General features: G+C 38.8%; 1 protein-coding gene across 3 annotated transcripts in view; it reads left to right on the top strand.

Annotated features, from left to right (window-relative positions):
* UGGT2 (UDP-glucose glycoprotein glucosyltransferase 2) overlaps nt 1–12,346 on the top strand; it is a 102,027-nt gene that overhangs the window by 41,129 nt on the left and 48,552 nt on the right. For all 3 annotated transcript variants that reach the window (XR_006102956.1, XM_042458351.1, XM_042458352.1), the window contains 6 exons: nt 673–834; nt 2,815–2,938; nt 3,037–3,135; nt 4,802–4,896; nt 8,218–8,424; nt 11,097–11,228. Coding sequence is in view for 2 of the 3 variants with exons in the window: in XM_042458351.1 (XP_042314285.1) it covers nt 673–834; nt 2,815–2,938; nt 3,037–3,135; nt 4,802–4,896; nt 8,218–8,424; nt 11,097–11,228 (819 nt within the window). In the remaining variant the exon portion in view is untranslated. The remainder of the gene's footprint in view (nt 1–672; nt 835–2,814; nt 2,939–3,036; nt 3,136–4,801; nt 4,897–8,217; nt 8,425–11,096; nt 11,229–12,346) is intronic.

Raw genomic sequence — 12,346 nt, 5'->3', positions numbered from 1 at the left:
TTGTTGCAGACAAGTGAAGCTGGAGGTGGTTTTGTGAATGCCCATGCAGTGGCTTCAGGAGGGAAAGGAGTGGCTGCGGAGGGACAGTAGGAAACTGGTAAATAATGAAATCCGCGGAGATCAAAGCTCTCAATGTCTTCCAAATGCTAAGGTGGAATCTCTTCCTTTAGCTTGAATCAATTGCTCCATGTCCGGAGCTGAAGAAAACAAGCTTGCTCCTTCTTTCATATGACATCCTTTCAAATATTTAAACATTGATATCATGTCACCTTTTAACCTTCTCTTCGCCAGATCTTGCCTGACAAGGTCTTCCCATGGACTCAGGTAGTCTGTTTCCCCCTATATACTGCTGTGGCATCTATCCATGTTCTCATATTTTGAGTGTGAGTCTTTGGACATCGTCAGCTACACTGCAACACTATGAATTTCTGTTTTTCTTCCTGCATTATTTCAAGAAAACATGTTTTTGTTTGGCAGTTATCAGCCTTTGGTTTTTGCTTTTATATGTGACTTTCTGGGAAGTTGTAAGGACATAACAAATTCATTTGTCTCCTCTGCTTTTCCCCACCCCCAGTACAGGGATGTTTGTGTTCAGTGTCTCTTAATATCTAATCACTTTTTTCCTGCAGTCAGCTCCATTCTGTGTAACTATGATATCTCTGATCTGTCCAGGCAGGAGCAGTGTTTTATAAGAAGACTGGCCTGGGTCCATTGCCTCAAGCTCTCTTTAATGGTGTGCCCTTTAACAGAAAAGAGATGAATGTTGCAGAGCTACAGACCTCTCTGCTGAAGATTGTGGATGCCACAGAGTCCTTTCAGCGGGCAGTGTTCATGGTATGTTTAGCATTCTTTTTTTTCTCAAAATGTGCACTAAAATATTGGCCAGTAGATTGCTTCAGTTGTGCTTATATTCTACATCTTTCATAATGAGGTGGTTTGGAATTAATGTTGTGAAAACCTAAATGGCATCATTATTTTAATTTGCAGTCATGATTTTGAAATCTAATATATAATGATTATCCATGCTTTGGAATTTAACTAAGCTCTTGTTAATCTTCGAGATGCTTGAAGCCACAGTACAAAGATGGATATTGGTAAGAAAATGTCGACTGGATGACTGATGTCTCATTCTGTGCATTCTTCTTCTAATATCTTTTTTCTAGAGAAGGATAGTACCCTTTATTAAGCAGTAGATAAAATCTTAAATATGGAATGAATGTTAAATATATAAAATATTAAGGATGGTATATAAAGTCATGGGTGTTTTGATTTGCCCAGATTAACATCATGCCTGTTTAGGTTAAATGCTTGACCTCAGGCAGTTTAGAGAACTGATAAGGTGGCAAGTAGGAGGCCTGAATTCCCAAGCAAAAAGTCCAGCAAGCAGGTGGGCAGCTGGACTGGCAATGGAATAACAGCCAGGGGTGACAATTTGAATATGAGCCAGTGCTCACAGCCTTACCAATTTAGGATCACCAATGGTGGAGACACTGTTAGCTTTAGTGAACATTACAATCCAGGAGTCTCTCCAACTAGCAGTGTTAGACAGCTCATCCGTTGTTAGTAATCGCCTACTTCCATACAGTCCACCTTGTACACTCAAGTCCTCTGGGAGGAACTTATTGCAGTCCCTAAAGACTCAATTAACTGCATCTTCCCAGAGGACTTTTTGCACAGCTGCTCTCAACCTGTGGAACAGCCTGACAGACAAGATCTGTCAAATTACCAACTTAAACAGATTCAAGAAAGCTGTTAGAACAGATCTCTTCTGGCAGGCCTTTCCAGATTAAAGTACTCAGCCATACAGTGATCTCTCCCATATATGTTATGAGTCTGCCAATCATTATTAGATGTAATGTTTTTATGAAATCTTAATTCTGATTGTTTAATTCTTTTTTAAGGGGGGATATGGTGTATATTTTTGTATGATTTTAAATGTTGTACACCGCTTTGATCGTTTTCACAAAAAGCGGGATATAAATAAAAGTTGTATTTATTTTATTATTTTTAGACCTAGCCTTGACAGCTCCTAACAGTATCTTAGAATGTATGGAGCTGTGGATGAGAGCGAGAACTACCGTATATGCTCAACTATAAGTCAACCTCATGTATAAGTTGAGGGCAGGTTTGGGGGCCAAAATTATGGATTTTGATATGACCTATGGATAAGTCGAGGGTAAAACTTAGGGTCATACACTGAAGGATGTAAAGGACAAAGCAAAGGAAAACAATGCCAAAGAACTTAGACAATTCTAGCAGGGATAACTATTTGTGCTCGTACTAAAGGCTGGATGAATGAAAAAGTAGAAGGGATCCAGAGCTTCTAGAGCAGATTAAACTCTTGCCTTTCACCAAGGGATGGTTGTGTGTGTGTATGAGAGAGAGAGAGATTTAAAGTACAGTGGTACCTCGGGATACGAAATACCCAGGTTACGAAATTTTTGGGATACGAAAAAATCCCATAGGGAATTATTGTTTCGGGTTACGAATGTTTTTTCGGGTTACGAAAAAACTTTTGGTGCTTTTTTCGGCTTTTTCGCACGGAATCGCGGCTTTTCCCCATTAGCGCCTATGGCAATTCGGCTTACGAAGGCTTTTCGGGTTACGAAAGCGGCCGCGTTACGAATTAATTTCGTAACCCGAGGCACCACTGTACAGTACTTACATTGACCTTTGGATAAGTGAACTCAGGTTTTTGGGGTCAATTTTTAACCTAAATTTCTAGACTTATACATGAGTATATACAGTATATTTAATCTCAAGATATCAAATGGTTTAGAAATCAGAGTGTGACTTCTATTGTTATCCCTACAGGGCTTGCTGAACGACCATAAAGATGCAGTAGACTTCATCATGGAGCAGCAGAATGTAGTTTCACATATAAATGACAAAATTCTCAGCACTGAAAAAAGATATTTGAACTTTATACCACCGTCAGGTAAACTAAGTAGTACTATCTACCTTCCTTTCTCTTCTTTTTTGGTCCCCATTTTGTTTATGTTTGATGTTAACAAGGTAAATTTTTAATTATTCCAGTTCCAGTAGATACAAGTGATTTTTCAACTTTTTCCTTCTTGGACTCCCAAGATAAGACATTTGTTGTTGCAGAAAACATGAAATATGTGACAAGAAAAGGTAGGTTTATTTTTGTTCATCTGTAAAACTATATAACATAAGTCCTGCATTTGTACAGCAAAACCTTGTGAAATTCTAATAGTTATCCATACAATGCTAACCCTAATTGATTTTTAATCTTAATAAAATACCTTAGATTTGTAGTAAAGTCATGCTACAGCTTAAGTTTAAATCTTGTCCTCATAGGGCATAAACAACCATTCGTTGGTTAACTTGCTGTTGGGGAATCTACCTTAAACCAATTCCTTATCCTGACCTGTAGCCAGTCCATACACTTATTTTTGCATTAAGATGTGTTGCTTAACCACGGTTAAGGAAAAGGATCTAAAAGCCTTATCCTCCATATGCAGCGTCGTTAGCAAATAAACAGTTTGTGTGAGGAATAGATCTGTGGGTGGCTAAACCTTAAATGCAGTCAGATTATAAAACAATTGTACTATAGTTAATTTTATAAGGATAATTCATTTAATTGCTAATACAATGTAGCCATTTTCCCTGTTGTGATTTTCTTTTAGTGTAGGTGTATACATGTGTGTTGGATGAAATATTCAGTTCTAAAGGGTATTTTTATTTGATGTTATGATGAAGTCATTGAACCAGAGTATCTGTTATCCAAATATGTTACATACAGTTTCACATGCATATGGCATTATGACCACATGTTTTCATGCATGTAATAATTTTTGTGCGGCTGTAAAACTTGCTTAAACTAGTTGTTGCACTGCTAAAAGTTATGTCCAAACCATTCCAATTGATTCAAATAGCTCTCACGTTATCTCTCATTCGTTTCAAATGGTATTCCTCATGTTTTCCATTTTAGAGTTAATTATAGTGCTGCAATAGATCTGCACGAGCATTAATGCCAATAATATCCCAATAATGTAAAAATAACACCATGGTTATTTCTAAATAGAGGGATGATAGGAGCAATTCTTGTACAAGAGGGCATAAACACAAGGCAGTAAAATGATACTGATAAACCATTAAGAAATATATGTTGTCTTGGCACTGAGCTGTATCTAGAAAAACAGTGACAATGTAAGGTTGAACATTGTGACAGCCAAGTCTTGTCTTATGATTTGGGGAAAGAATCTGGACATAATAGTTCATTCAGGACTGCACATGCCCAGTCAGTCTTTAGTATAGCTCGCAATTCTTCCTGCTATTTGTGGGGAGATGGGGTTTTTGACTGGAGCTTTCTGTAGACTCAGAAAACTATATATTTTTGACCTTCAAAGCAGTCACTTAAATGATCCCACTGTCATCTCATTCATATTTCAAATTCAGATTAATTCTAAACTAAGATATAAACTTTACTGCATTTATTGAATTTACCTCAAGTAAACATGCATAGCCTTGCTCTGTAGATCAGTCACTGAATAATCCTTTATTATTCTCAGTCTTCAAAGGATGAGTGGTTTCCATACTGAGAAATGGTTCAGGTGTCTTAAGGACATAATCATATTCTTTTAATAACAAGGGATGAGAGATTCCACATACCTTTTCTGTAAATTGTATATTGACTAGTAAGTGTTAAGATAGCTCAGAACACAGCAGTCCAAGTTTCTGTTCTGCCATTGCATCTTTGCATTCTGCTCACTTACCTTATATGTTGTGAACAGTGAAAATGTTTGACCTTGGTTGTATTTTACTGTTCTTTTTTTAGATGAAGACATAATATATCCAGTTACCATATGGATTGTTGCTGATTATGACAAGCCAGATGGGAGGCAATTGCTTGCTACTGCAGTGAAACACCTGGTCAGTTCCTTAAAACTACTTTGTGCAGACAATATGGCCTAAATCCAAGTACTAGACCCACCTAGACTAAATGCATTGAATCCTTGAGATTTATTCAAGTGTTGGCTTACCATTCATCTGTTGACTCTGTGGGTCTACTTTAATTCATAGTACTGAGTAGATTTATGTCTGTGAACACTGTTAAAACAGTGTGGTGAAGATGATCGTATCCTCAGGAAAACTAAGAAGCTTGGGATAAAAAATGAAAATCTGTTTATACATGCTGTTACTCACTTTAAGCCTTAAAATAAATATTATTTTTATTTAAATTTTAAAAGGCTTAAAATAAGAGCCATATATCCTTAAAATAAACCTTTTAATGAATAAAATAGAAATATGGACCTTTAATTACTAACTTATTCTTGAAGTTGGCAGTGATGTGGGATTTGTAATACCCTATGAAAGGAATCTTGCAAAAGAGCTCTGGGACTAAAAAGGTAAAGAGGAACCCCATGTCGTTGAAAGAAATTAGGCCATACAAAATAGAGTTGTTTCCTTGGACAATTTTTATTATCTGTAACAGAATTAACTCATTGCACACATGGGACCTACTTAGCCCCTAATTTAGGAGATACATAAGAACTGTGAAAGTCCTCCAATCCCCACTTACTAGGTAGCAGCCACTGAAAATTGATAGGGGTCTGTTAGTCAGTCTGGAAGCAGCCAACTGATTTTCCCACCTCCTCTTGCTTGAGAGATCTGCAGCACAATAGGGAATTGTAACAGGGACCCTGTTCTGCCTGCCACTCACAGGAGAGCATGGGAACATCAGTTAGCTGCTTCTTGATTTACAGGAAAGCAGATGCCATTGATGAAAGTGGCTGGAGAGGAGTGGGATTGGGATGGGAGCAGCGCAATTACAGTGTTTTTGCCTTCATACCTCACCACCTGGATTCAGGCCATGATCTTTAAAAAAAAATAAGGCAGCTCCAGGTTATGGGATCCACTTGATCCACAGTGAATCAAGTACGGCCCACAGAGCTACACATAGAATTCAGCCTTTAAGGGATGGACTGGATCATTACCTAAATAAATAACCATTACCAAAGTAAATAGCTGCCCTTACTGCCTGGTGTGCCAAACTGATATTTCTCCTACCTTTTCTTAGTACTGTATCAGGAAAACAAATATTTGCCGTCTTGTGCTCCTTGGGATGAATTGGAGTATAGTGCTTGCATCCAGACAAAGTCCAGCTTTTAGTCCAATTGAAATGAATAGGATATGTCAGTTTAACTTAAGTCCCATTGATTTCATCAGGATTAATGAATGGCTTAGTTTTGGATCCAATCTTTTATCTTAACAGTCAGGTGCCAGTTGCAGCATTTCTAAGGATAACATCTCTAATTATTTCATTATCTAATTAAGTAAAATTTGCCAGGCTTGTTCTTGGGTTTCTTTGTCCTAGCCACAATTACTTTTTAATAGCTTTCTGCTAAATAATATGACTTGATGTGCCCTTTTCTTCATAACCAGAAGGCTTTTAGGATTATGTACTAACAAATATTTTAAAGGTCTTTCATACAACTTTTTTTAATGATCCTCCTGAAATCTGCAGGAAATCATATGACTGGCTACCTGTAGCACTTCTCTAATGTTGTTATATCACAGTTCTCAGAGGACTGGGGAGAAGAACTGTGATATAATAACTGATAAATAGCTTTAGCAAGAAAAATGCTTGTTATACGTGCACCCATACTCACTGCCATAGACAGAGTGAAGCAAGGGTAGGCCAGTATATGGCTTTTAGATGTTGCTGGATTTCAACTCCCATCAGCTCTTGCCAGATTAGCCAATGGTGAAGGACTACAGTCCAATCTCACTGACAGGCTACATCTTCCCTACCCCTGCAAGTAAAGTGTGAAGTGTTGATATGTGTGTTGGTCAACACTATGAGCTCCAGCCAGTTGTTTCTCCATGGTGTTTGTCAGTCTTGCTTCATATATGACTGAAACCACAACAGTCCTTCACTTTTTCAATGTTTGTCATTGTCAGTTTAAACATTTCATACAGTGTAAACCTGTAACATTTTAATCAATCCTAAGATAGCTTTCTAAATATTTGTCTCTGCCAAAGGTGGCAGTGAAGACTTTAGGCCTACCATATATACTCAGCTATAAGTCGACCTCATGTATAAGTCGAGAGCAGATTTTGGGGCCAAAATTATGGATTTTGATATGACCCATGGATAAATCAGAGGTAAAACTTAGGGACACGTAATGAAGGATGTAAATGACAAAGCAAAGGAAAACAATACCAACAAACTTACAAAATTTCAGCAGCCATAACTATTTGTGCACATACTAAAGGCTGGATGGATGAGAGAGTACAAGGGTGTCAGTACTTCGAGGGCAGATTTAACTCTTGTCTTTCACCAAGGGATGGTTATGTATATACATATATAAATATATAATATTTAAAGTACAGTACTTACATTGACCCGTGGATAAGTCGACTCAGTTTTTTTGGGTCAATTTTTTAACCTAAATTTCTAGACTTATACATGAGTATATACAGTAATTTGATTTTTAGCAACATCCAAGGAGCCACCATTTGGAACTCTTGTGTAAAAATCAAACAATTAAACTCTGCCACTTTGAATAAAAGAATTATGAGCCCTGGAATTTACTTTGAGCAGAAGAATAATGTGAAATGTACAGTTGTTCCACACACAAAAAATTACAAACTGTCAGTTCTAGTAGTATAATTTAAGTTATTATTTATGTTAAGTTATTATTAATGGGGAAGCGTGGAGTCATTTTGCTGCTCCTGAATTTGCACAGTTCAAAGACAGAAATCCTCTCTGATCTACTGGAAATTATCCCCAATGATTCAACCATCTGACTACCCCTAATCTATCTAGCTGCAGTTCCTGGAAGAGACAAGTATATATATAGGTGCGTTTAAAGCAACATAAAGTGTGCAGACAGCACAACTTGGAGGTGACATAAATATTTTATTATGAAGCATCAATGTAATTGTCACTTCATAATGTAATGAGGGCAGAAAAGACTGTGTGGCAGCAACCTGAAGAAACATTCAGTCTTAGCAACTGGGCATGAGGAAAAGGGAAGGGGGCAGCAATGAAGAATGAATGTTAGCAAATGTAGTTGCTGTACTGTGGCTTCTTGCCAATTGAGGATGCAGATGGTCAGGTTAACCAGGGCTTTATAGAAGAAAAGGATTGTAAGAAGGCATATGAAGGAAGAGAAAATTACTGAGAAAGAATTCCAGGCAGTAACATTATTAATAGGCAAGGATGTGAAATCTTTGTTTGCCTTGCAGAAAACAAGCAGTCACGTGCAGCTTGGGATTGTGAATAATCCTACATCAAAAATTACTGAAGACAGCACTGTCATTGCAAGGGCAATCCTGGCAGCTTTATTAACACAGAAAAACACAAGTTTGAAAAACTTCCTTAGTCGGATTCTTAAGGAGGAAACAGCAGTGGCTCTTGCTACAGGAACTAAAATCAAGAAATTTCTTGTACTGGTTAGTAGTTTGTTTATGTGTTCATTCAATTGACATAATGCACTTCTCTAGATATGGTATCCAAGGCTATATTACCATGTAGATGAAAACAAAGTACAAAAAAACCCTACTACTAATAATAATAAAAAATTAAAACCATGAATCAAGCAATCTTTAAAAAATACTAGTATAAAACAGTTTAAAACACACTTGATACATAGTAAAGAAGATGAAAGCACACCATGCTTCATTAAAGCTTATCTGTCACAACCAGTTAGCAGACAACTAAATATAAAACATCTGTCTAAAGAAAGAGGAATGAGGGGTCAACTGAGCCTCTTGTGGGAGGGATTTCCACATCCTAGAATTTATCCTCACAAAGCATGTCATGCTTGTGATGGTCGTGGGACTGAGAGAAACCTGTCACCTGAAAATCTGAAAATTTGGGCAGGATCATATGGGGAAACATTGGCTTTTACAGAGTCTGGAACCAAGCTGTAAGAGCTCTATGGGTCATAAGCAGTACTTTGAGTTCTGCCAAATATGCCAGGTGTTAGAATGGTGCTCTTGTAGACTAATTTAGGTTGATGATTTAAAATAATTTTTGAGCAAGAACTATCTGTTGCAAAGCAAAGTGACCAAACATTGCTGCAGGTTTTAGTAGTATTAGTAAACTGAATTCACTTCTTATATGACACACCAAAGATGATTCTTATGTCAGGTGAATAAATTTGTACTTGTCTATGTGAGGGGAAAAACCCAACCTAAATCATACAATCAGAATGATCAAGTGGGCTTTACAATTTTAAGATTCAGGACTCATATTGGGGCATTCATATTTGAAAGCTCCCCTGTGGTGTGTGGTTTTTTTTTAATGGTGTAACATAGAGAAATAGCACCTCAGAGGAGATATCTAGGCTGAATTTTTTCCCCTAAAGATGCTAGAGTATTACATGAAGGGAGTTTCTCTGCGGAGAATGTGGGAAGAGACTTTATCCACCCCACACTTCTGAAATGGTAGGAAGGGGACAATGTTTATAACACAATGGAGCAGTGGATGTTCTATGCCAATATTGAGGAGAATGTCTGTCTTTCTCTTCTTTCTCCCTCAATAATAATAATATAATAAAATTTTATTTATATCCCGCCTCTCTATCAAAGATAATCGAGGCAGCTTACATATTAAATCTTCATAAAAAATTCCAACATCCCCATTTCCTTCCCTCCCCTAATAAAAATTAAACAATTAAACATTAAAATAATCCAATTACAATCCAATTAAAGTAAGCAATGAACGATTGGGCAGAGTTATCGATGGGATAGTCATATTAGACGTGTGGCTGGAATTACTATTCAGGAAAGACTTGCCGGAAAAGATCCATCTTGACAACCTCTTTAAAGCTGTCTAAGGCCCTGTATAGATGGGCACCCAAGTATGTACTCTGTACATATAAGGGTTGCCTGGGGGCGTCTCTTTTAGACACCCGCACCCCTAGTATGTACGGAATATGTACAAAATGGCAGCACCCTGTTCACATGGGCACCGCCATTTTGACGTAATGGACGCATAGCGTTCGCAGGTCGCAGCGCCCAGGTGATGTCGCGAGTGCGCTGTTTGGAAGCTGAGGCTTCCCGCCGGCGGAAATGGAGCTGGCGGGAGATCGTCCTTTTTGGGCCGTCTGTACACCACCTAAGCTAGTAATATGACAGATCTGCTCTAGCAGGCCGTTCCATAATCTGGGAGCAGTGGAGGGAAAGGTCCTCTGGGTGGTTGCTGTCAATCTAGTCTTTATATGTTGCAATAAATTCCTCCCAGAGGACCTAAGTGCGTGGGGTAGATTATACGGAAGGAGGCAGTCCATGTAGGGCTTTAAAAGTCATAACCAATGCTTTGTACTGTGCCCGGAAACCAATATGCAGCCAGTGAAGTGATTTTAAGATAGGTGTAATATGGTCACTTGTAGATTTTCCCATAACCAACCTGCCTGCCATATTCTGAACTAATTGGAGTTTCTGGACTAAGCACAAGGGTAGCCCCATGTAGAGTGCATTGCAGAAGCTGAGTCGTGAGGTTACCAGAGCATGTACCACAGTTGCCAGGTCCCAGTTCCAAGAAAGGACACAGCTGGCATATCAGCAGAAGCTAATAGCAAGCACTCCTGACTGTCATATTTACCTGATTTGTCATCTGGAGTGACGAGTCAAGAAGCACCCCCAGACTGTGAACACAGTCCTTAGAGGAGAGTATGACCCCATCCAGGACTGGTAGTTGCATCACAATACCAGGATTAGGGGCCCCTACTGTGTGTACCTCCATTTTGTCTGGATTCAATTTTAGTCTGTTTTTTCTCATCCACTTCATTACCGTTTTAAGACATTCATTGAGGGGAGAGGCGCCATCTGGAGTCGAAGCTGAAGACCAAGACATGGAGAAATGTATCTGGGTGTCATCAGCGTACTGATGACACCCTGCCCCATCAACAATGGATCATTCTTTTAAAATGGGTTTTCCCTTAATAGGGCCTTACAGGGTTGTTGTATCATTAAGCTACAAGAAGAAGCTTAATTAAATACTCGGGAAGCCTTTTTATTGCAAAGCTAGATTTTGCATCCAGCTTCCCTTGGGGCAGAGATTTTAACCATGTTTGGTTTAGTTTTCCTGACCAGATGCCATCTTATACCTTCTGTTCTAGGGCATGGATGGTGATGTATTTGAGAAGAAATACCACACACTGGGTGTAGATATGATTCAGGCTCACCGGATATTTTGTCAGGAGGTTCTTAGGCTGCTTCCTGGGCAAATGGCTGTCATCAGTAATGGCAGGGTAAGTCAAGAAGCAGCTGCACAGTTTTCACCTTGGTTGTTTTCCCCTGAGTTTACATCATTGCTATCTTACACTTATCTCAGTAAATAAGAAGCAAGAAAATGTATATCGAATACTCTTTCTCCACTGACTGCTGAGTTGTATTCTCTCTCCTAAAAGCATCCTCCCACTTACTTGTCAGGATCACATTTCTTCTATTACTCCTCCAAACAAAGGGACCTCCCCAGCATCTCAGACCAACAGCTTCCCTTTTAGTCCCTTTCCACTTCTTTAGCAACTCTTTTTCCACTGTCTCTTTTTTCAGCACATCCTACTGTTACCCAAAAGGGTTCCAAGAGGGCACCCACAATCAATATGTATTAGGGGGATTTTATTAGCTCAATTACAAAGATACTCACTCATGCACACGACCAAGAAATAATGTATAAAAGCTGGTAGCAGACAGGTACTTAAGGGATTGCATTGGATGATACCGTACCAATTCCAAAAGTGGAGCTCCAGTCGTCAGGGGACACTGAAGTAAAATGATTCAGCAGCTGACTGGATCATGGAGTGGCCAGCAATGCTGAAGAGTCAAGTGAAATGCTGACAGAGTGACGAGTCCAAATTGGTGGTGCCTGAACAGGCATATTTATAGGGCAAAACATATCCTAAGGGAGATTTGGGGATTAAAATGAAGTTTCCAGGAGAGAAGAATGAGAAGGGAGCTTGTGAATGGCCGGGCAATCAGTGTAAATGTATCTGGGGTGTTGCTTCCAGAGGGAAGTATACTTCGGTTTTTATTCACTTGTAAACACTAGGTCTGTCACTCACCATCACTCCTATGCAGATTTTGGTCCTTAGCTATGTGCTCTTGAGCTTCCCTCATGCTGAGCCTCCCAGATCACCAAATGTAGTCATGGAGCTTCTTATATGGTCTGGCTAGTTTCCTGCATTGGGAGCGCACTCTCAGCCACATGCCTCAAACATCCCTCTTGATATCAACTTGATATTAAAAAAAGAGGAGGGGTGCTGAAGGCCAGATCATGGGGTAACACTACTAAAAAATGGAGTCCTTGTGTGGGCTTACATTTTTAAGCTATAAATAATAAGAGATTTTAAGTGAGCAAAACAGCATA

Source organism: Sceloporus undulatus, chromosome 3, assembly GCF_019175285.1.
Source record: "Sceloporus undulatus isolate JIND9_A2432 ecotype Alabama chromosome 3, SceUnd_v1.1, whole genome shotgun sequence".
Classification (NCBI taxonomy): domain Eukaryota; kingdom Metazoa; phylum Chordata; class Lepidosauria; order Squamata; family Phrynosomatidae; genus Sceloporus; species Sceloporus undulatus.
Note: the sequence above shows the minus strand (reverse complement) of the source record. Positions and strands in the feature narration are given on the sequence as shown.